The following is a 20,726-nucleotide window of genomic DNA, read 5'->3' as shown; positions in this document are numbered from 1 at the left end:
ATTTTTTTTGTTTGCTATATGTGGACATAATAGAAAGTTAGTCGAAATATATATAATTATGAATAATTACACTCATCAATTAAAGGAAATATAAAATTATTGTGTCATGGTGGTGTAACATATATTCGTCGATTAATGAAATATACTACCTAATTATAAGTAACTCACTGAGAGATTGAATAAGTTCGAACAAAGAATTTTCCATATATTTTATATATCTATATATAAATTATATAAATATTTAAGATCTTATGTACACACATAAGATCTTAATCCCTAAAGAACGAACTGGTACATAGCATGTTATATATGAATATTGCTCATAGGGCGGTACGCAGGTATTCATAATCGTTTCTTATAAATACATTTAGGAGCATACGTAAAAAATAAGATTATGTCAAACGTAAGATCCGACTATGAATATAAATTGTTTATAGTTCACTTCTGTAAAAAAAAAAACAGAGGAAATTTGACATTAAACAGAGAAATGCTGGACAATTTAGAGTAGAGTAAGTTCAAAAAATTCAAACATCAGAAAATCATTGAACGTCATAAAAAAAGAAACTAGTAAACAAATTTGTAACTTTATTTCGTATTTAACGAAATTTTAATTTTTTTATTTTAATGAAAATAAATATAAAGCCCATCAAGTTTTACACGAATCGCATATCATATTTTATATTCATCCGTTTTTATAAAGTAACATTACTTACGTTTCTACATTAAAACAAATCTAACTTGTCAGCATTTGCATTGAACATCTCCTCTTCTTCTATAAAGTTATTTACTGAATCCACAAATTTAATTGTATTTTTTTACTAAGATATTTTTTATGACAGAAGGTTTCAATTTTATAGTTTTGAGTAACTCATCCAAACCGTCATTCTTCAGAGAAAACTGTTCTTATTACACACGAATGATTATTATAAATTATTAGAAATTATTATATATATATATGTGTGTGTATCTTTCCAGCTAAACAGTGTCTATTACAATACATAATCTAATTCATATCTTATGTACTGGTTCTTTGGATCGTTCATGATTCGAGGATAACCAGCCACAAGAGCATCTTGTCCACCTATGTAAAGGGAATTATATATTTTCCAGTATACGTCGCGAACTTTGCGAGCCGGATGGAATAAACCCTGCAACAAAAGAGATAATACATATATAATCGTTTTTTTACTTTTAACTTTCACTGGAATCAACGCGATTACTATATACGCACCTGTAATGTGTACTGCAGTATCTTAATTGGACCAAGTGCAACGCGTAGTCCGTCCACAGCATCCATAAAGGCTTGCACCAAATGCGGCGACGTCTCGAAAACATTGGGCCACACATGATTCAGTAAGTGGATTAACGCATCTTCGCATCCAAATCCGTAAACGCCTAATGCCATGTGTTTAATGGCGGCGCACGCAGTCTGCCTGTGTACTAAATCCCTAGTAAAAAAAGAAAGAAGAAGAAATCAGTGTTTTAAAAGTAGTTTAAGAACAATATATAAATCCTAAACAGCAGTATTGTGAAAAAAATTATAAAACAAACAAAAAGATATAATAAAAGTACATTGTCTCTTACCTATCCATGAGCGCATCTTCCAACAATGGACTAACGGCGTAGATGTAATCTTTACCCATCTCACCGATGTATTCGAACAAAAACGACAAAGATTTCAACACTCCGTTCTGCACATTCAACTCAGGTACTCTATATTCGTTCATCAACGCGGGCAATACTGTAAAAGGACTGCAAGTTTCAGCAACAATAGCAATAGCGACCGTGGTGCAAACACGATTCTGACGTTCCTGGACTTTCAAATTGTTTAGAAGCGTCGCTAAGACATCGTGCGGCCTATTCGAAAAAGAAAAAAAGATAAAATATTCTGTATACAGATCATTCATAAAATATATACAAATAAGTATCGAGCTTACCCAATAGCTTTGGCAATATAACCAAACGTATTTACTGTCGCTCTTCTGATGGCCTTTTTATGCGCTTTCAGCAATTCCAACAGTTCAAAGCATATTCTCATCCATTCTCGAGCAGAAACGTACTCAGGACCTCGATCCGCGATTCTACCCACGAGGTCGATACAATTTTCCTGCACTTTCTCATGTCTGTTTTTCAGAATAGGCGTGAGTCTCGGTAAAAGATCTTTGATAGGCGGTGTCATTTTGGTCATTCCTATAACGTTCACGATGGCTTTTAACGCTCCCAAGATGCTACCCAGTACTTCCGGATATTCCTCGCCTAAATATTCATACAAGACAACTCCCAAGTGTCCCATCAATTTTTCCTACAAATATTGTACGTCAGATAATAATTTCTCAAGGATCATGTAAAATTTTAAAGAATGTTATATACAAAGCATTTCTTACCTCTTGACAAGTCTTCATTACCACGGCAATACGCGAAATAAGATCCGCAGCTTGTTGTCGGACTTTTGCAGATTTGTTGTTCAATCTCCACAAGATCGTACCGCATATTTGGGGAAGATACGCCTTTACTCTCTTACCTAGCGTATTCACGATAGTACCAAAACCGTTCAGCATGACAACATCCTATAAATAAAATACATTTTTTATAGATTATTTTTGTACTATTTATGTTTTTTCATACAAGTCAATGAACATAATTTATATAGCATAGCTTTTATAAAGTTTAACAAACCTCTGTTGTTTGTTCTTGAAAAGCGTAGAGAATTCCATCGATCAGCTGTTCCTCTAAACGAGAGTCGACATCCGCCGCTCCCAAATTGCCCATTATTTTCTCGATTGTTTCCATCACCATTTTTCTATACTGTTCATTTTCGTCCTTTAAATCGTCCACTACTCTGTTTATAATCTCTGATGCGCCCACTTTGTTGGCTATTTCCACGGTTGTGTCCACAAGCTGCAATTTTATATATTTTAGTATACATGCAACTACTTTTTATATGTTTAGAATTATTGAAATATTTCTCTCTCATATTACCTGTCTGTAATTTCGACGATCCAATGCCATACGATGATTCCAAAAGTGTTTGAAGAAGTGAGGCAGAATTTCGTCCTTTATGTACTGAGCTTCCACACCATCTGTCGCGCAACATTGTTTGACTACCTATTTTTATGCAAAATTGCAAATTGTCAATAATATATAAGATATGATGCAACCTATGTATGTGTATGTTTCTTTAGTAAATAAAATCATTATTTTACCTTCAACACGATCTTTTTCATCTCTTCATCAGGAGACTGGAATTCGCGTATAAGAATTAACATTACTTCCCTAGTGTAATAATTCGCATATTCTGCGTCCATCAGAGGTATGAGATAACCGATAGCCTTCAAAAACGCAGCTAGACCTTTACCTCTATGCGTTCGGATACCTTTCCACAGGGGTTTTAGCACCGAGTCGAAGCTTTCGATACCGTATGGTGTTGCAGCTTCAGCCAAAGCAGCGATAGCTAACGCAGTAATAGTTCGTACTTTTTGTTGCTCGTCCACCAGACCTGAAACATATTACACGTCATAATTATTTTCCAAAAAAAGTTCGGAAGTTAAAACTGATGTATGTGTACAAATTTAATAGTAAAGTCATCGCGCATGTTGTAATTTACTTACCGTGTTCTATAATTTCCACCAAGCTCTTCAAGTGTGGCAAAATAGCGCAACCCATTAAGATAGCAATTTGTTGTACGATCTTGATACCAGTGTGTCGTGCTTGCCACGATTTCTTGCTGCGACAAACGGCTTTCAAGAATGGCAGAAGTGAAGGTATTCCAAGAGCAGAAGCGACAACGGCAAATGCTCTTGCTGTTGTGTTACGTACGTATTCGTCGATATTATCGATATCTGGTCTCATTGTGGAAATCATTGTAGCCAGACCAGCGGCCTTTGCCAAATTCGAAATAATTTCTCGACCTTCGACGCGAGCATAGTAATCTTCATCGATTAGAAGAGGTTCGATGACGACGAGAATCTATAAACAATGATAACACATAACAATTGAACAAAAAAAGAAAACAATTATTTATATAAATGAATGATTGTTATTTTTCAATACCAAAAATAATTAATTTTTATTAATATGATTATAAATTATAATTTAATTACCTTATGCACGTACGGCCGTACTAAATCATCCAGTTTATACAGAATACGATCAATAACTTTGACCAACAAGTGACGTTCTTGATCCTCCAGAGTAGGTGACATGAGAAGTGGAAGAATCTGATTAAAGAGGGGACCAGCTCCGAATTCTCTCGCCTTATCAGTAATTTGTCTCAAAGCAGCTTTTCGCATAGGAGGAGTTCCGTTCTTTATCTTTAGTAAAAGTTTCATAATTTTTCTCTCTTTTTGTTCCTCAGGACTCAATGTTTCTTCGTCAACATCGACTAACAACTTGTCAAAATATTGCGTGTCTTCTGGTTTCATAAACGGTAAATTGCCTTTCGGTTGATTGTCCATGTATTTGGCATCTTTGTTTTCCGTTTGAATAAAGAAACCTTGAGGTGTGCCAGCAATGGGTGTTGGTGTTGCTGTGAGCTTCCTAGCGGGCGTACGGATAGGTATGTATCCTAGAAAAAAGCGTGGTGTTCTTCATTAGATTCTATAAAATTTGCAGTAATTTTAAAATATTTTGCTTACTTTTCTGAAATCTATGAGCATATTTCTAAAATATATTAAAGAATAAAATACTTGCAATGGAAAGTCTTTTATCTTACCTGCCGGTGGCTGTAATATCTTGTATCCAGGTGGAAACATCGCATCCAGTTCCTCATCCGATAGAGGTCTATTTCGCTCATCTATCTCACGTTCCCAGCGATATGCCTGCAGTTGTTCGGGTGTCATAGACATCAAATGTCCCGGAGTCGGAGTAGCCAGACCCATTGCTTTCGGACCCGTCGGTGTGACGGCACTTGGAGTCAGTATCGTCGCTTGATGGGGTGTAGTGAGAGGCGTCGCCGGAGTTTGTGGCGTCATCGAGCCAGGTGTTTGATTCGATGGTGTTTCATCCCATCGACTTCGCCTTTTGCTTGCTGAAGGCGTCGGGGTTTCCTGTATCAAGTCTCCAGCGACTCGATCAGTTCTTGGAGTCTCTGCCCAGCCACTGCCATGTCCAGGAGTTTCTATATTAAAAACAATTGTTTTATATATATTATGACCTAAATTGAGTTAAAAAAAACAATATATGTAAAAAATAATATATGTAAGATAATGTGTAAACCTCGTTCGGTTTTCGGAGTTTCATCCCAGCGGTTTCTTCGACTTGTCACGGTTTTTTCATGAGAGGGTGTTTCTCTACCCGGCGTAGCAGCTCCTGGTGTTGCGTGAGCTGGTGTTGCATCCCACATTCTTGTACTCACTCCTGGAGTAGCTCCAGGAGTTTCTGCTCCTTTACCATGTCCCGGAGTTTCATCCCACCTAATAGCAGCTGGTGTCACCTGAAATAAATCATATAAAAAAAATAATAGAAAGTTTCAAGCTACAAAACTTATGTGAAAATATTAAATTTAATATATATAAATTTTATACGCAATGAGTAAACAATTAAACAAATGGAATACAATTATAAACATTCTATAAAAGAAAAGAAATAAACCAGTATACGTACATCTGCATTATCCCAAGTTGGTGTTGCTGCAACGCTAGATAACTTCTTTGTTGCTGGAGCATCATCTGTTTGATCCCAACGTCCTCTCTTCTTTGGTGCTAATTTAGATTCACCATTAGCTTTTAGGGTACCATCTTTTGCCTTTTCTGCTAATCTTTTTCTCAACTATACAAAGAAAAAAGAAAAAAACTATACTTTTAACAAAATATACTATAAATAAATATAAATTCTATATACCTAATAGAATTTTGTTAAAAAAACACATGGAGTGTAATAACATACCTCCATTTCTTCACCTTTAAGCATTTGTTCTCGCATAATCTCAGTGTAAGTTCTGGAACCAATATCAGGAGTCTTGCCACCTATACAAATGACATAATATAAATTGTTGAAATACATCAAAGTTATAGAAATACATCATAGTTTTCGGATTATTTTTAAAGAAAAACTTACCTTCTGCAAAAGGATCAACTCTCTCAGGAGAGATGATCATTCTCTGTCTTTTCTGTCTATATTCATCTTCTCTATCAGCTATAGTTGGTCTTCGTCTATCTGCAAACGGATCATAATTCTTCTCCTCTTCTCTTTTATCAGCTAAGGTGGAAATTCGTCTGTCTGCGAATGGATCATAATCCTATCCAAAATAAAAACAAAAAGAGTTTAATTACAAAAACTAAAGGAATAAAAATTTATCATTTTAATGTATCTTAAAATAACAAATTATACATATATATAAGCTTGTTAATCATTTAAAAATACATTTAATTTGCAATACCTCGATTTCATCGTTTGCCGCGATTGATGTAACATAGCCGTCAAATTTGTTGTTGCTGCCATCATAAATGTCTTGGTCATAAAAGCCAGTTTTCCCCAAACCGACTTGTTGCTCCTTTTCGGATGCATTGTTCGAAATCTCCTTTTTTTTCGATTGAATTTCCCTTATTTGCGCCTCGATATCTGCAAACAGAAGTTCACATACAACAACTGCAAATCAAAGATGTCGGATATGCAAAACCGAACGCAAATAAAGCTAATTGACTGATCGCAATAAACAAATACACAAATTTTCGAGTTAAAAAAAGCTTGTCTCTAATTTGAGCAATATCGAGCAAAATAAATAAATACAAAATGTATACGTGCGTATAACCACAAAAAAGAAGGTTATGCTAGCTTGGAAATGAAAATAAACACTTATATTAATACTTATTCTCTATTAAGACAAATAAAGTCTTTAACATTAAACTAATGTATACTTTAAAATACTAAAGCACTAATTAATTAAGAAAGAACAACAAATATAAAAGAAACCTTCATGCGTTCTTGGAATGGACTCCATTTTGCGACCTTATCGGAGAAGTCAATTTCCTGCGTTACCATCAGTACCAGAGTGCAGGTTAATCCAAGGTTGAAAAGGGTTTCTTGTTTTTTGCACATTGTTGGGATCGGCCAATTAAGTTAATCGTGATTGGTCAATTTTACTAAATGATTAAATGCGACTGAACAATTTTAGCGGAATAATCGGTCAATTGTAGTAATTTTATAAATTAAAGATCCCATAAAAAGTGTAGATAAATAAAATACAATAAAAATACGAATGCAAACGTATGTTAAATCGATTCTACACATTATATTTTTATCATCTTTCAAAAATTAAATCCTATATTAAAAAAGGCATTTTTCGTATATGTAGAGAAAATTAAAAACATAACTAAAGTCATGTGACAGGAAAGAGTAGAAAAACAACACGTGAAAATAACGTGACTGTAATTTATATTATATATAACATTAAATAATACATATTATACATATAATTTATTATATATTTATAATATTATTATTTTATTTTTATAATATTATACTTTATATTGTATTATATATATTATATACATACTACAGTAATGTCACTGACCTCCGCCACGCGACTTTGGCGGGGTCACTGACCTCGGCCGCGCGGCCTTGGCGGGGTCACTGACCTCGGCCGCGCGGCCTTGGTGGGGTCACTGACCCCGATCACGTGATTACGGTATATATATGTGTGTATTATATATAGATATAGAGTTTTATATATAATATATATAATATTCTTTTTTTTACTTTTTTTTCTATCACGTGTTGTGTGTTTTTCCACTTCTCTCTCACTATTTTTCGAGTTTGATTTTCACGCGTTATTTCTGACATCTCTCATATGTATATTATGTTTTATAAGACGTATATACTAGCTGTCATCGCGGTAACAGATTGTGTTAACTTACACAACACGTTAAAATAAAAATGACAATAGCGAGCGCGTAGCGCGTGCCTGTGTTGTACTAGTTATAAGAAAAATAAAAATAGCAGATTTTTTAAATCATCTTTTGTTACACATTATCTTAATCTAATAATGATCTGTGAAAGGTATAAACAACTCGATAATTACAGTTTGTACAAAAAGAAACGTACATATAGTTTATATATTTCATCATATACACATGATGTATTTATCATACAAATTTTTCCTTAGCCTTCGTGTATTCTTCTATAAAGGAAGACGTCAAGCTGCGATCTAACGTTTTGATCGCTCTGTCATATATCTTGGAAATTGTTTTCGGTTCTCCGTAATTTATCTCGAACGTGATGTAATCCAACCAGATGGATATATTATTTTTTCCGAAGTAAAGGATCGCATTATCGTAAGGTTTTCGCATATCCTCCAGCGAAGCTTTTGGTTGCACAAGTTCCAATGCTGCCATTTGTTTATGTAATTCCAACGAGTTTTCGATAGATTGTAAGCAAAGATTCTTATATGCTTTACGAGCAGCGCAAATCCCTAGAATAAAAATACAGCATAGATATATATGTTTATACTTGTTATATATATATATATATATACATTCTATCACTCTCTTAAATACAGAAAACATAGAGATATCACAATTGATATATTACAATTTGATTACCTTTTACTAAAACAAGCCATTCAAGCCACGTAGGTCCAATGTCTTTGGCGACCTTCGGATGTGCCTTTAAAGCAGCTTGGAATATTTTTTCGGTTTGCTCCGATCCTTTTATCTGGGCGTGCAAAATCCGCAGTCTCCATAGAGATAGCGCTTTCTCGCCCAACATTCGTGTCGCCTTACATCAAGTGACAAATGACAGAATTATATCGAACATAAATTAAATTGTAAATTCGCATGATAATTACCGTGGGAAGTATAGAGTCCGCTTCTTCCTCATGACCATCCTGCAACAAAGTATTAATTCGCACTTGCCAAAGATTAACGCTGTTTGTTACAATTTTGGTAGCTTCACGCAACACTTCGTTCAACTTTTTCCGCACGTTCTCGTCCAGATCTTTGTTAACGCTCAACATATCGATCTACACAAAATAATTATCTTTAGAGCATTAAGATAATCACAGTTTACATTGTATAAGTAAAGAAAACAACAAACCCATATTAAGTAGTATTTTTCCCTAAGTTTTTTAGCGCGATGAGCTTGCATCAGAGCAATCTTTAGGAGCTTTTTCTTGAAATTTGGAAGTGATTCTACATCGCTATTGATCTCCAACAGACATTCTATGTATAGCGACCACATCTCTTCGGTTTTGATCTTTTTTACAGCAGTCTGATAGACTTTGTTGCAAGACGTAATGCGACATCTTAAAGAAGGTGGTGTTTTGGTAGTCTCAAGCTCCATCGACGTGTCAGTGAAACTCGGCTGAACCAAACCTTGGAATTCACGACGCGCCATTGTATCCCACATTAGAGCCTCGTGAGCATATTCCTTAATCATGTCACTGTAACCAGAGACTAATCATGTTACATCAATCATATTTAACTTGAATTTATTAAAATACCGTCTATACCAAATCATTTTCTTTTGCAAGTTCTCCGTGTTGTCATAGTCTTTTGCAATATTAAGCAACTCCACTATAAATTTAATATCCTTAATATTCTCAAAAGCTTGTTGATAAATGACATAAGCTTTTTTCAATGTGACTGTTAACTCATCTGATGTCAAATTACTTTCCTGGTTCTCGACAATGGTAGGCTGATTGTTTAGTTCTAATCTATACAAAAAAATGCAGACATATATGCTTTGACTAAGACTAAATGACCAGCTACAAAAAAATTTATTGATATACATATATAGTTACTTGAAAGCATCAATGTATAATAACTGAGATTCAGGATGAAGTTGTAAGCCTCTGAGAAGAAACTGCTGAGCATTGTGCTTATTTTTTTTTTCTTCTAATTCCCAAGTTGCTGCTATATGCCAGCATTCTGGTTTATCACCATGTATTTGCAACATTCTGCTTAACATTGTGCTAATATCACTATGAAAATGCTAATATATTTTTGTATTAGTTAAGATGTACAAAAGTATATATATGTAGCAAAAATTTATTACTTACCACATGTTTGCAAAATTTCATGTAAGCAATCCAAAATCTATGGTCATCTTGAAATCTTGATATTGCGTCTTTGTACAAATTATTAATTTTGTTAGTTATGGCATAATCAATATCAGACTTTTTCTGTGTGATCTTATATTTCTAAATAACAGAATTGCACCAAATTATATAAACAATAACCAGTCATAAGATTATTTAAAAATTATTGAACTAGAATTTGATATATGTATATATATATATACAAAATCTAAGAACAGTAAGACTCAGCTACCTACATCCCTGCGCTGTTTAATCAATTTTAAAAGATTCATTTCATATTGTATGTATCGAAGATAATCTTCCTTGCACTTCTCGTGTCGGTGTATCTTGTATTCGTATTCTTTCCATTTTTTAGCTATATTCCTGAAAAAAATTATCAAAATTAACTATGAGTCTTATTACAATCAGATCGTAAATACATATTTGTGCAATCTGATAATATACTTTCACTTACCGAATTTCTTTTCTGTCAAAGAGTTTGAGTTTTTCCATTTGTTCCAATTCAGGAATCATGTCCTCACATCGTTTTTCCACAAACTCCGCCATTTTTTCGCAAAAGATTTAAGAAACCTAAACATTTAATTTATATTAAAGATATTTATATTAAAACCTAAAATATGTATTTAAATTTATACTAACCACAAAAACGCACACGCTAAATTGCTCGTTATCACCGTCTATAGCGATGTAAACGAAAACGTGTAATAAGTTACGTTAGTCACGTGCCATGGTCACGTGCTATGTCACGAATCAATCAGTGAATATGTTTAACAAAACTGGGTTTAACAAAACCTTAAGGCTATATAGTTGCAAAACGCGTCTCTGCTCAAAAAATTATTCTCAAAAAACTATTCTCAAAAAATACAAGTTATTAGAATTCAAACAATTCTATTGGTTAATTTAGCATTTCCTGACCAGTTAGATTGTGCACATCCTGGCCGGTTTGAACCAGGTTTGAACATAACATACGTACCGACAACATGTTGTTCGTAAACATGGGTACGTAGTTGCCAATGTGCACCACTCATGGACATTGCGCTGATATACAGGGCGGAAAAGCAATTATACATTCTCTTATGAGCCTGGCTGCTCTCAATCTTATCTCTGTATATAGTCAAAGCTGAACGCGGCCATTGTTGATTACTTTCCTAAGATAGTGGAGACCACGTGTTGTTAACATTTTAAAAACCGGTAAGAAAAATTTTATTTTGCGTAAAAAACCATATGTCACGTGTTTGCTGTTAATAGCAATTATAAATTATTATTTATCTGTCATATACGCTAAGAAATTTCACATATATGTTACAACTGTGCGCAGCTGTGCGATAAGTTTAAGGAACAGAACGTTGTTTTTTATTTACATACATTTGAGATTTATAAGGAATTCATATTTTTAGTGTTTACAAAAATGACTAGATATGCAAGGGCAAAAGGATCTAAAGCATCAAATGAAAGATTACCCAATGAAGCTACTCCATGGATGGTAATGAAACAACAATTAGAAGACAAAAACAAGGAATCTTTGAAAAAGAAAAGAACAGCAAAGGAATTGTTGAAGGATTATGAGGAAAATGAGACCAACAAAAATATTAATAACAATTGGGCAGAATTTAGTAAACATCTCAGTGAAAAGAAGGAAAAGAAAAAATCATCAAAGGAATCAATAAAGCATCATGAAAGAGATACAGAAGATAGCATTGCAAATAGAAATATTAATTCTGATTTCTCAAAATGTGAAAAGACACGCGAGAAAAAAGAATGTAAGAAATCAAAGTCAACTGAACTTTGTACAAATACAATAGAAAATTCTAAAAATAATAATATTGTTGCATCTAAAAATAATAGTAAAGAAAACTTACAACAAACAGAACACACAGAAGATACAAGAAGCAAGCAAATACATGATAAAAAAGGTATGTTTCCTAAAAAAAAGAAACAAGAAAAAGAAGAACAAGATTTCAAAGATTCACCATCTGAAGAGAAAGTAAATCAAGATGAAGCACAATCAAATTTTACTGTGTTAAGCAAACGACAAAAGAGGAATCTTAAAAGAAAATTGAAAACAACTAACAGTGGTTGCGAAGGTAATAGTACATCAGACAAAATATCTAATTACAAAGGAAAAGAAAAGAAAAGTAAACAAGAAGGAAACTACAAAAGGAGAAAGCCAGATATTGGTGCTATAAAAATGATAATTAATGGCGTAGAAACTGAAATTGTCAAGTATGATGGATTTCCTGTTAAAAAGGAAGATGCAGAGAGACTAGCAGATCTTAAACAACAAATGACAATGAAGGGTAAGTATAATTATTATAACTGTGTATCACATAAATATCATCTACTAATTTCAAATTTCAAGAACTCAAACACAAATGGAAAGTTAAATCTAAGAATTTATTTTTAAAATTCGAAAAATTTAGCTTTAAAAAGCTAAAAGTTAATATATAAAATTTATTTTAATGTAAATTATGAATTTATCAGTTAAATCATGTATCAACAATATTATATTTTAATATTGCACATAGGTATACCAAAACTTGAAATAGATATAGCGATAAAGCTGGAGAGGCGTAAGGCTGAGAAAGCCCTATCACGCGTTAAAAAACACGTTTGCTTCAACTGTCGCAAATCTGGACACAATTTGTCAGATTGCCCAGAGCTTGGCAACGAAGAAGGCACGGGCATCTGCTTCAAATGCGGCTCAACGGAGCACACGCATTTTGAATGCAAAGTCAACAAGGATGCCACCTACAGATACGCCAAATGCTTTATTTGTCGTGAACAAGGACATATTGCTGTGCAATGTCCGGACAATCCGCAAGGAGTTTATCCCAATGGTGGTTGTTGCAAAATTTGCGGAGCTGTGACGCACTTGAAAAAAGATTGCCCTGACTTGGTAAAGGCCAAAGAGGAAAACGCCATTACAGTAGAAAAAATTAATGATTCTGCTTTAGAATCTTTAAGCGAAATTGTTAAAGAAAAAGATAACAATGATAAAGTGAAGACAAAAAATAAGATTGTCAAATTTTAGGTATAATATATATTTTAGAACGCGTGTACGCAAATTATGTAAATATACATATATGATAAAACTATTTTTGTTTTTATTAAAAAATCAAATTCTTCTCTAATGTTTAAACAGCGACGTTTCTGTATCCAGACTGTTACCTGTAGTTTAAAAAGATTTAAAAGTAATTTATTATAAAATTTATTTGTGAATATGGATGTAAAAGCATTAATATATATATAACGCAATAAGCATATAAATGTAACATACTTGCAACCGTCTTTTATGTTAACAAAGTTTTTTTTAAATTTATTCTCTACTAATATTTACAAGAGGAAAGCTACATAATATCAATAATAATTACTTTTTTATAATAAACAATTTTTTGCAATTTTTCTCGTTTATGTTTAGAAATATGATTACATATACATCTAAAGTCTCAAGTAATATTATACATATGTAGAACCTACAGAGTTAAAAATCAAGTATCATAATTTATATAATATAAATCATATAGACGTAAATTGAATAAATTTTACAAATATTAAAATTTCTCTTTAACCACACACACTTCTTCATGCGTACACACACAAAATTATTAGGCATTCTATATTTATATTATACAACATATTATTTATATTAAATATCATGTAATATCATTGCGAATACATACACACATATACATACCTGATGTAAATTAGCAAATTATTATCAAAACCAATAACCTTTAATATTTCCGTCACGTTGCACTCTTCATGTTGTATATATGTAATAATGATTTAAAACATCGAACAAGAATTGCAATTTATAAAAAACGAAAAAAAATGTTGAAAAAACAAAAGCAAAACTATTGTTCTGTCAACATAAAAGATAGACAAGTAAATTGAATTGCAGTTAATTATATATTCTACATGAAAAATGCAAATGCATGTGAATATATAAACTGTTGCTGCAGTTTAATAGTAACATTTTAATATTGAATAAACACACATATAATACAGAATGTTTTATAAAGATATCGCACATCTTCTCGTAAACTTCTAACGATGCTGTTCGTTTCGATCGATATTGAGCTGTTGAAAAATGTTGTCCAAATATTGCAATTGCAACTTAAAGACAAACTAAACTCTCTTTAACAAAAAATACATACGATTATACAACAGAATTACATTATTTATATCAAGAATTTTTATTTGCTGAACTTTATACTTGAAATATATTTAGTTATTAAAATCTAATATTCCTAGTATATTTGAAATTAAATAAGTTGCAAATTAGAACAAGATTTTATATAATAATATATAATCACAGAAAAAAAGAGAATTATTATAAGAGCCTAACTCGCACAATCACATATCTAGACTAATAAATATTAATTTACTCTTTTATAGATTTGTACTATTATTAATCGAAGTATATATGCAAAATAAAAGTTGGTGAGCTTAAGCACTTATAAGATTTTAAGATTCTTTTTTTCTGTGATTAAAAATAAGTTGTGACAAAAAATACATTAGAAGTTTTATGGTACATACAGATACATAAATATATAATTATTTTAATTGTACTGTTAAACATATTATTTTACATAAAAATGTATTATATCTATGAATATATGAAATGCAATTCAATATTATTTCTTAATCTTATTTTCTCTCCTTGGAATACCATACAGACGTATTAAACACATTACCGATCATCAAATAATAGAACTCAGTCAGATTCTCTATAAAAAGAGACCCATACAAGATGTTTGACAATGAATACAGTGATAGAACTTTAAAAATTTGCTGGAAAAAAATTTACTTTTTATCTCGTATGATAACATCTTTGGTAACAACATTTGCATTATGCTTTCCTTTTAGTTCTACCCAATTCCCATAATAATGACAAACGAAGATTTGCAAAAGGTATCTTGCGAATAGACGTGCTAGGTAGTTTCAGCTTTATGCGCCGATTCAATGATCTCTTTTAAACATCGACCGAATTCTTCGATGATAAGACGCTGGGACGTCTCTTCGTCTAACATGTTGCGTTCTGCCTCGTCAGCTTGGGCTATTAAGCACTGACATGTTATCTCAACCACTTTGTCCGTGAGGAAATTAAACGGTTGTCTGTAACAAAAATATAAAGTAAATATATAAAAAACTATGGTAAAAATTTATGCAAAGATACGTGTATAAAAATTACAAAATAGATTTTTAGTAAAGGAATAAATGCGTGAGCATAACATTTGTAAGATCTCATTACGAACCTTGTACCAGTATTGGACAAAGCAGGTGGCCTAAATGCCATCTCTGATAACTGCAGTCGTGTTCTATCTACTTTAAATTGAGTCGTTCTCACTTCAGCTGCTTCTGCCAGATTTTTCAAAGTTCTTTTATTGCCCAATATTATTGGATCCTCGATATTGCGACAACCTATACACTTGCAATTTGCGGAACATGGTATTTTAGCCTAAAAGACAAAAAACAGTTAAATATAGATGTTTTATAAAGTAAAATTTTAAATGTCCATTATTATATAAATATATTCAAATCTGTTGAATAATTTTTATAGTTCTTACATATAGATCTCAAAATACCTCATAACATTCACAATAATTCTTAAGACAACCACTACGCTTGCAATTGCAACCCTTATTATGTCTTCTTATATCATCGCCAGTTTCACGGACTTTTCCGATTTTCGGCCGAAAAGCATTGGGATTGCGCTCCAGACAGGATTTAATTGCACGCTGTCTCTCCTCCTCGTTTCCAAGATTATTCGAACAATTATTGCAATTACACATGTGACAAAATTCGCCATTTGCGAAACAATCGCAATACCTGTAACAAAAAAAATATTTTGTATTACACTCATTCAGATTTTTCGTTGAAATGATACAAATAGTGTATTTTTAAAATAAAATTAAATACTCTTATATATAGGTTAAAAACGCAAAACTACGTTTTTTGATTTTTTAATTTTGTAAATAACATGTGTCTACTCCGATTATATGTACATGTAAAAATAGTTTTTTGAAATAAAATATATATTTTACGCGCTTATATATATTATATTTCAATAAATGTATTTTTCAAGTTATGCTTCAAACTACAATATTACGATGATAACAAAAGAAAGAAGACGATGGAAAATCTATATACACCTATGTAATAGTAATCAGAGATGAAATATTCAATAAAAGTTTTTAAGATGTTAAAAAAAAGTTGAATTTTGATAAAAATTGGTGTTTACGTAAAACTTTTAAGAGTTGAAGTTTCTTACACTTTAAGAAAATACTTACAGCTTAAGGCATTGTGACTTGGTGCAATTGCATGGTTTTCGTGGCCTAATGCCGTTTGCCTCGACATTGCTATCAGACCGATAAAGTCCTTTATGAGAAGTTTTGTTGTCAATCATACATAAAGTCGGTATGGAACTTTGTGAACTTCCCACAATGTCCGGCGTCGCTTGTGGAGACTTTAACTTTGCATCATCTGTTGACTGTCTCAACAAAAATAATAATTTATATATATATATATATATATATACACAAAATACTCTTGTATATTTCTATATACATATAATATACATAATTTTATAAAAACTGGAATCAGTATCTTTTATTTAATAGCATAATTTGAGAGTCGAGAGATGTTGAACTAAGAGAGATTCTGCTGGAATTAAAAATGTGATCGAACCTGTTGCTGAATATATTGAGCGGGAAGAACAACAATGTTTCCAACACTTTGATTAGTAGACAAAACTGCCTGTCCAGACGTTAACTGTGTTAATGCTGACGCAGGAATCGTTACTGTGTTTTTCGGCTGGTTACTGACGGCAGTCGCGACAGTAGCTGTTGCAGGCATGAGTAATCTTTGTGCACTACTTGCCACAGTTACTTTTGGCGTGACGGTTTTCAGCGATTGATTGCTAGAATTTAACGGCAAAACCTGATGAAAAAAAACTAAATATTAGATTTATGCACATTTTAAATATATTACACAACAACTAAATCCCATAGCACACAAGCCGAAGATAATTTTTTTTTTCAAATTATTTTATAAAAAATAACTAATACTATTTAAATTTGCACATACTTTTATGGTTGCCGGTTGACTTCCTATCTTCTGACCGATACCCATAGTTTGAATTGCAGTAGGCTTTGATTTGCCTATAGTAATAACATTGGTAGGTACTGTTGAAGGAGTACTGATTAATCTTACATATTGCACCTGCGAAAATATGACATTACACATACGATCACAAATTACTACGGAAAAAAAAAAAAAATTAAGTAATGTACTTGTCTGGGTAATTGAATTTGGTGAACTTGGTTCGATCCAGTTACAATATTCTGATTAGGAGGTATTCTAATAAATTGTCCACTTCCAAGTGTCATAGTGCCAGGTTTCAAAGAACTCTATAAATAAAGACATGTTTTGTTATACACAACATTTATCAGTTTTATATATTTTGAAAAATAGAGAAAAAAATATTTATAAAATTTTATAAAATTAACCTGTTTGATGATCACTTTCTGTGGACTTTGTTGTATAGACGGCTTGGATGAAACAAATGTAGCTTGCTGATTCGTTGACGTCGATGATTTTATCTGAATATTTCCCGATGGCGCAGGTAGAATTTTTGTTGGCGATTTTACAATATTAGTAGGTAGATTTATAGTTACTTTCTGTTGCGCGCAGGGTGAGTTTTCCAACAACTTACCCAATATTGTGTTTCTTTCCTTTGAAAAGATAAACGTAAAAACATTTTTTAGGAAGAAAAGGAAAAAAATACATAAATTGCGACACAAATTGTATATTATGTTAGAATTTATATAATATACCTTATATATTGAATGAGGGGACGATGGTAAAATATGTTGCATTTTATTAGCAGGGAGTATACCCATTTGTTGAGCTTGTGCTAATGTTATGGTTTTTGTCGAAGTTGTTGTGCCGTAGGTAGAAGAATTATTATTAAGAAATTTGATTCCCGGAACCGTCTGATGTTCATTTTGTGGACTTGCGATAATAACTTGCTGAGCAGCAGGTTGTACTTGATTTCCTGTTAATATCATCTTTGTATATATCTGTAAAATAATTTATTAAAATATTCATAAACTTTGAATAACATTAAATTAATTTTTTTAGTGTGCTTTGAACTTTTAATTGTAATTTAAAATATAAATATATATACAATTTTATTTATAAAATTTATAAAAACATAATTGAAAAAAATTTTAATTTCTTACATTACGTCCGGAGTCGATACTCTGCGTTCCTCGCTTCAATGTCGGTTGTGTTATCTTAAGACTTTGTACATTACTGACTGTGATATTTCCTGATGAACTGGTTGTTGTAATGCACTTAGTAGGTTGACTCGATCTTATCTGAACGATACTTCCATCTACGGATTTACCAGTTAAAAGAGTCTGAGCTAAGGATTGCAATTGTTCGGCCGAAGCCGTCGGTGGATGTGATATCTTCAGAATTTGACTGGTGCCTTGTCCACTTGCAGGTGAAACTATCATAATCGATTGACTCTGTGTAGTTTGACCAATAGACGACTTTGTCTAAAAGAAAATTAATGTGAATATTATAGTTTAGACAACTAATTTGATAAAAATGCAATTAGAGAAAAAAAAATACTACCTGAACAGTAGACACAGGCACTCTCTGCAAGGTAGGCTTTGTTTGAAATGTTATATTATGTGATGACTGTACATTATCTTGACTGTTTTGATTAGCCATTGTATAAATATGTTCACTCTGTACTTGCTCCGATATGTCTGACATTTCTACATCGGATACTATTGTTTCAGGCTCAACATTTTCTTCAATTATTATCTGCTCATCATCTGCTGCCATAACTTCTTCCGCGTTCATACACTCAAGTTCAGCTTGAATGTTTGTGAAGGCTTCAAAGTCGTTCGACATGTATTGTTCATTGTTGTGAGACATACTCAGCGCACTGAGATCGCTATCTCCTAATGTACGCGAATCCAAGGCTAAGGGCTCCACTAAGGCCCTTGCAGTTTGCTCTTTGTTAGTGGACATGACGATGACTCCAAGTCACACCATTGGCCTTTAAAATAGCTCAATAGTTAAATTTAAGAAATATTTAAGTTGTTATATATATAAATATATAAATTATAAATATATATGTAAATATAAACCTGAAAAAAATTTAAAACACAAAACAACTTATCACTATAATACAAAGAAGATACAAAAAATCATATTTATTTATTTTACTTATTTTATCAAAATTTATATAACAATATATTAATATCGAATATAATTTATTATTATTAAATTATTAATTTCGAACGTTTGCATCTGGTCGCGAGTACTTTTATCACTTACATTTATATTGAAACGTAATCAAATAATTACGTATTTCAAAATACGCAAAGATTTAAATCTGAGTAATTAAAACTCGCGCGGCAAGTGTCAGCTGCTTATCGATAATCAAGTGAAATTTCGAACAAGAGAATTCGAATACATGTCAAAGAAATTCGAATAAACACATATGCCCCAAAAAAAAAAAAAAAAAAAAAATAAGTTCGAAGCGCGAAGTCGCCGTGGAACATCAGCGCCATTTAACTAGCGGAACGCGCCATTTTTGCAAAGCTGATTTTCGAGCGCACTTGAAAATTTGATTTTGTGAACGACAAATCGCAGGAGTCCAACAAACCAAGTCCCAATTAGAAACTCGATGACGGAACGTCGCGACGATCACAAAACACGGTGGCGCGAAGCTCATATATACACGTAATACGAGACATAACCTCAAAGCGTTCGAAACAAAACTGGACAAACAAATTAAATCAGCAAAATCGCGGTTCGGGATAGCAAAGGGTCCGATTTACTTCAGCGTTTGGAAGCCCGACGTGGCTTCGAAAAGATGAAAATAATGCGACACGTTGCGTATCAAGGACACATACCTGCGCGTTCCTTCGATAGCTCGAATTGTTCAAAATCACGCGCCCACCATTGCTGGCCCACAGTGCACCGCTCTCTTGTATGCAAAAATTACGCTGGCGAAAACGAGACGTTCACGTAATGCGGAGCGCGAGTCGACGACGGGACAACACGACACGCAAAACTTATCGATGACAAGTGTAAACCAGACACGCGTACAGTTTACAACACCTTGGCAGTAGTCGCAACATTTCTCATCGCTTACGCGGGAGAAGATTGAACGGAGAGTTGATTGCGACAGATGGGAAAACTTCAGTCCCGTATCGGTACGAGAATATTATGGCGCCATCCAAACGAACGGCAAGCGAAATTGATCATGGCGGCTCGAATTCCTTAATTTGAATATTTGGACCATGTTTTTCAAATTCATCGATTGGTCGATCGATGAATTAAAACATCTCGTTCCTTATTTGTATCCTTACGACGCAAATAATTACAGGAAATATTGAGTTACCTTCGTAAAGTTGACGTTTAGTGCGCACTTTCGGCGTTAGGCGCTGTGGCGATATTATAGAACTACTTACGTAGTCGATAATTTTATGTAAATGTAATGGCAATTAACAGCGCCTCTGTCGTCTAGCTGGCAGAAAGGTGAAACATAAAATTGTGAGCGATAGTACAAGACGTAAAAAGAGAGAAACGAAACAAGTCACCTGCTCGAGTCAAAAAAAAAACATTGCCGTCAGCTTTTGCAGACTCTTATTATTAAAAACCA

General features: G+C 32.9%; 4 protein-coding genes across 8 annotated transcripts; 1 reads left to right on the top strand and 3 right to left on the bottom strand.

The window, feature by feature from the left end:
* Positions 1-24: 24 nt before the first annotated feature.
* On the bottom strand, positions 25-6,989 carry LOC109854754 (splicing factor 3B subunit 1). The gene is made up of 17 exons (XM_020428177.1): positions 6,910-6,989; positions 6,377-6,558; positions 6,055-6,235; positions 5,884-5,963; positions 5,602-5,766; positions 5,215-5,431; positions 4,712-5,116; positions 4,101-4,564; positions 3,609-3,966; positions 3,204-3,496; positions 2,980-3,105; positions 2,677-2,898; positions 2,385-2,567; positions 1,938-2,302; positions 1,585-1,857; positions 1,232-1,448; positions 25-1,148 (listed from the first exon to the last, which is right to left on the bottom strand). The coding sequence occupies exons 1-17, from the start codon at positions 6,935-6,937 to the stop codon at positions 990-992; spliced, it is 3,918 nt and encodes a 1,305-aa protein (XP_020283766.1). The 5' UTR covers positions 6,938-6,989; the 3' UTR covers positions 25-989.
* A 1,024-nt stretch (positions 6,990-8,013) lies between these two features.
* Positions 8,014-10,757, bottom strand: LOC109855132 (U3 small nucleolar RNA-associated protein 6 homolog). The gene is made up of 10 exons (XM_020429000.1): positions 10,673-10,757; positions 10,488-10,603; positions 10,270-10,396; positions 9,995-10,135; positions 9,737-9,927; positions 9,446-9,649; positions 9,031-9,376; positions 8,783-8,956; positions 8,538-8,712; positions 8,014-8,407 (listed from the first exon to the last, which is right to left on the bottom strand). Exons 2-10 carry the CDS (start codon positions 10,577-10,579, stop codon positions 8,082-8,084), a joined length of 1,776 nt encoding a protein of 591 aa, XP_020284589.1. The 5' UTR covers positions 10,580-10,603; positions 10,673-10,757; the 3' UTR covers positions 8,014-8,081.
* A 390-nt stretch (positions 10,758-11,147) lies between these two features.
* On the top strand, positions 11,148-13,081 carry LOC109855443. Its single transcript, XM_020429705.1, has 3 exons — positions 11,148-11,224; positions 11,431-12,330; positions 12,559-13,081. The coding sequence occupies exons 2-3, from the start codon at positions 11,442-11,444 to the stop codon at positions 13,062-13,064; spliced, it is 1,395 nt and encodes a 464-aa protein (XP_020285294.1). The 5' UTR covers positions 11,148-11,224; positions 11,431-11,441; the 3' UTR covers positions 13,065-13,081.
* Position 13,082: 1 nt separating this feature from the next.
* LOC109855425 (protein lin-54 homolog) lies at positions 13,083-20,515 on the bottom strand. 5 transcript variants are annotated; one of them, XR_002250285.1, is made up of 13 exons: positions 19,975-20,332; positions 18,680-19,112; positions 18,280-18,600; positions 17,872-18,117; positions 17,545-17,769; positions 17,329-17,445; positions 17,123-17,257; positions 16,724-16,975; positions 16,327-16,526; positions 15,622-15,865; positions 15,292-15,494; positions 13,728-15,151; positions 13,083-13,506 (listed from the first exon to the last, which is right to left on the bottom strand). XR_002250285.1 is itself a non-coding variant. In XM_020429682.1 (12 exons), the coding sequence occupies exons 2-12, from the start codon at positions 19,082-19,084 to the stop codon at positions 14,968-14,970; spliced, it is 2,532 nt and encodes an 843-aa protein (XP_020285271.1). In that variant the 5' UTR covers positions 19,085-19,112; positions 20,466-20,515; the 3' UTR covers positions 13,083-14,967. The 5 variants fall into 5 exon arrangements, 3 of the variants coding, with proteins under 3 accessions (XP_020285271.1, XP_020285263.1, XP_020285277.1); XR_002250287.1 differs by having other exon boundaries at positions 13,083-14,763; positions 14,844-15,151; XM_020429682.1 differs by lacking the exon at positions 19,975-20,332 and adding an exon at positions 20,466-20,515 and having other exon boundaries at positions 13,083-15,151.
* Between the last annotated feature and the right edge of the window lie 211 nt (positions 20,516-20,726).

Source organism: Pseudomyrmex gracilis, unplaced genomic scaffold (assembly GCF_002006095.1).
Source record: "Pseudomyrmex gracilis isolate BER0280 unplaced genomic scaffold, ASM200609v1 scaffold_3, whole genome shotgun sequence".
Taxonomy (NCBI): domain Eukaryota; kingdom Metazoa; phylum Arthropoda; class Insecta; order Hymenoptera; family Formicidae; genus Pseudomyrmex; species Pseudomyrmex gracilis.
The sequence above is the reverse complement of the archived record's forward strand: the minus strand, read 5'-3'. Positions and strand labels throughout refer to the sequence as shown.

What these genes read in the sequence shown, in the direction of transcription:
- LOC109854754 (XM_020428177.1), bottom strand. Translation starts at nt 6,937, where the DNA reads ATGGAGTCCATTCCAAGAACGCATGAAG. An exon ending in TTAAAGGTGAAGAAATGGAG is followed by an intron (nt 5,767 to 5,883) that starts GTATGTTATTAC and finishes TTCTTTGTATAG; the next exon opens with TTGAGAAAAAGATTAGCAGA. An exon ending in GATATTACAGCCACCGGCAG is followed by an intron (nt 4,565 to 4,711) that starts GTAAGATAAAAG and finishes GCTTTTTTCTAG; the next exon opens with GATACATACCTATCCGTACG.
- LOC109855132 (XM_020429000.1), bottom strand. Translation starts at nt 10,579, where the DNA reads ATGGCGGAGTTTGTGGAAAAACGATGTGAGGACATGATTCCTGAATTG. An exon ending in TGAAATTTTGCAAACATGTG is followed by an intron (nt 9,928 to 9,994) that starts GTAAGTAATAAA and finishes AAAATATATTAG; the next exon opens with CATTTTCATAGTGATATTAG. An exon ending in TTATACATTGATGCTTTCAA is followed by an intron (nt 9,650 to 9,736) that starts GTAACTATATAT and finishes TTTTTTGTATAG; the next exon opens with ATTAGAACTAAACAATCAGC.
- LOC109855443 (XM_020429705.1), top strand. Translation starts at nt 11,442, where the DNA reads ATGACTAGATATGCAAGGGCAAAAGGATCTAAAGCATCAAATGAAAGA. An exon ending in ACAACAAATGACAATGAAGG is followed by an intron (nt 12,331 to 12,558) that starts GTAAGTATAATT and finishes TATTGCACATAG; the next exon opens with GTATACCAAAACTTGAAATA.
- LOC109855425 (XM_020429682.1), bottom strand. Translation starts at nt 19,084, where the DNA reads ATGTCCACTAACAAAGAGCAAACTGCAAGGGCCTTAGTGGAGCCCTTA. An exon ending in CTCAATATATTCAGCAACAG is followed by an intron (nt 16,527 to 16,723) that starts GTTCGATCACAT and finishes TTGTTGAGACAG; the next exon opens with TCAACAGATGATGCAAAGTT. An exon ending in AAGTCACAATGCCTTAAGCT is followed by an intron (nt 15,866 to 16,326) that starts GTAAGTATTTTC and finishes TTTTTGTTACAG; the next exon opens with GTATTGCGATTGTTTCGCAA.